This window comes from Anoplopoma fimbria, chromosome 9, assembly GCF_027596085.1.
Source record: "Anoplopoma fimbria isolate UVic2021 breed Golden Eagle Sablefish chromosome 9, Afim_UVic_2022, whole genome shotgun sequence".
NCBI lineage: Eukaryota > Metazoa > Chordata > Actinopteri > Perciformes > Anoplopomatidae > Anoplopoma > Anoplopoma fimbria.
In genome coordinates this window covers 398644-401143 of record NC_072457.1, presented here as the reverse complement: position 1 = coordinate 401143, position 2500 = coordinate 398644, and the positions used below count along the sequence as shown (strand labels likewise).

Genomic DNA, 2500 nt, shown 5'->3' with positions numbered 1-2500 from the left:
ATCATGGGAATCACTGGGAATGTGTTGGTGATGATGATGATGATGGTGGTGATGGTAATAGGATGAAGTCAGTCGTACCTTGAGCAGAGGGTGAATCTTGTCCACAGGCAGCGCCAGAGGATTCCTCCTCTTCCTCTTCTCGATGGCAGCCTGAGCGTCAGCGATCGCCCATTTATCAATGGGATGAGGAAAACTCTTCTGGACTCGCTCCTGATAGAACGGGGGTGTTAACATCTGGACAGACCTGGTGTTAACATCTGGACCCTGGTCTAAACATCTGGACTGATCTGACCTGGTGTTAACATCTGGACCCTGGTCTAAACATCTGGACGGACCTGGTGTTAACATCTGGACCCTGGTCTAAACATCTGGACCCTGGTGTTAACATCTGGACCCTGGTCTAAACATCTGGACCCTGGTGTTAACATCTGGACCCTGGTCTAAACATCTGGACCCTGGTCTAAACATCTGGACGGACCTGGTGTTAACATCTGGACCCTGGTCTAAACATCTGGACTCTGATCAAAACATCTCCTCATTACTTATATATATATATATATTTGTTTGTTTGTTTCTAACACGAGCATATTGTTCAAATTCCTTACTCGTGTTACACTGCAAAATTGTCCATCACATTTTTGTGTGTGTGTGTGTGTGTGTGTGTGTGTGTGTGTGTGTGTGTGTGTGTTACCTCCACATCCTGAACAGTCCTTGGTTGAGCCTGACACAACATGCTGAGCAGCAGGAGGATCAGCTCCTCAATGTACTGCAGCGCCTCCTGCTGGGACACCAGGTTAGGATGCACCTGGTTCAGTACCACACAACACACACACACACACACACACACACACACACACACACACACACACACACACACACACACACACACACACACACACACACACACACACACACACACACAGTGTTGGACAACAGCTGTCACACATCACCTTTCTGACAAACAGGTGAGACAGGTAATAGAGAGGTGAAGCCCCTCCCCTTCTGTCAGACCACCATGGTTCTCCTCGATCCTCAGTCCTCCTGGACAGACATTTTCCTTCAAGATGACCTGAGGGGTCGAGGAGTGAGGAGACAAGGAGGCAGAGCTCATCTGAGGATGCTAGTGTTGAGCTGCCACCAGCTGGAGGAGAGCAGGTGTCACAGATTCACCTGTAGAGGTGTGTTCACAGGTAGCAGACCAGATACAGATGACACAAACACTGCTCAGAAATCATCAAGATGCTCGGTTTCCTGCTGCTGCTTCACAATAAAAGCCTCCCTGTAATTAGCTGGTGAAAAGCTTTTAATGTGAAGCAGAAACAAACCAGTAGAAGAGACTGGACCAGTAACAGAGGTGATCACATGACACACATGGACCTATAAACAAAGACTAGACCAGTAACAGAGGTGATCACATGACACACATGGACCTATAAACAAAGACTAGACCAGTAACAGAGGTGATCACATGACACACATGGACCTATAAACAAAGACTAGACCAGTAACAGAGGTGATCACATGACACACATGGACCTATAAACAAAGACTAGACCAGTAACAGAGGTGATCACATGACACACATGGACCTATAAACAAAGACTAGACCAGTAACAGAGGTGATCACATGACACACATGGACCTATAAACAAAGACTAGACCAGTAACAGAGGTGATCACATGACACACATGGACCTATAAACAAAGACTAGACCAGTAACAGAGGTGATCACATGACACACATGGAGCAGACTGTTTACCACACACACACACACTGCTCCTACCTGTGTGTGTGTGTGTCAGTGTGTGTATATCAGAGTGTGTATATCAGTGTGTGTATATCAGTGTGTGTATATCAGTGTGTGTATATCAGTGTGTGTGTGTGTGTGTGTGTGTGTGTGTGTGTGTGTGTATATCAGTGTGTGTATATCAGTGTGTGTGTGTGTGTGTCAGAGTGTGTGTATATCAGTGTGTGTATATCAGTGTGTGTATATCAGTGTGTGTGTCAGTGTGTATATCAGTGTGTGTATATCAGAGTGTGTATATCAGAGTGTGTATATCAGTGTGTGTATATCAGTGTGCGTATATCAGTGTGTGTATATCAGTGTGTGTATATCAGAGTGTGTATATCAGTGTGTGTATATCAGTGTGCGTATATCAGTGTGCGTATATCAGAGTGTGTATATCAGTGTGTGTATATCAGAGTGTATGTGTGTATCAGAGTGTGTACCTCAGTGTGTGTACTAGTGTGTATCAGTGTGTACTAGTGTGTATTAGTGTGTACTAGTGTGTATTAGTGTGTACTAGTGTGTACTAGTGTGTATTAGTGTGTACTAGTGTGTACTAGTGTGTACATCAGAGTGTGTGTGTGTGTGTATCAGTGTGTACTAGTGTGTACATCAGAGTGTGTGTGTGTGTGTATCAGTGTGTACTAGTGTGTACATCAGAGTGTGTGTGTGTGTATCAGTGTGTACTAGTGTGTGTGTGTGTGTGTGTGTAT

At 45.0% G+C, this 2500-nt stretch overlaps 2 protein-coding genes across 2 annotated transcripts in view; both read right to left on the bottom strand.

The window, feature by feature from the left end:
* Nucleotides 1-820, bottom strand: part of LOC129095261 (son of sevenless homolog 1-like) — a gene marked incomplete at its 5' end in the record, with an annotated part of 24125 nt that extends 23305 nt beyond the window's left edge. The window contains 2 exons of the mRNA XM_054603634.1: nt 79-210; nt 692-820. Of these exons, the coding sequence (XP_054459609.1) occupies nt 79-210; nt 692-820 (261 nt within the window). The remainder of the gene's footprint in view (nt 1-78; nt 211-691) is intronic.
* A 126-nt stretch (nt 821-946) lies between these two features.
* The window catches only part of LOC129095260 (son of sevenless homolog 1-like), a 2664-nt gene continuing 1110 nt past the window's right edge, over nt 947-2500 (bottom strand). The window contains exon 2 of the mRNA XM_054603633.1: nt 947-1069. Coding sequence (XP_054459608.1) covers nt 947-1069 — 123 coding nt within the window. The remainder of the gene's footprint in view (nt 1070-2500) is intronic.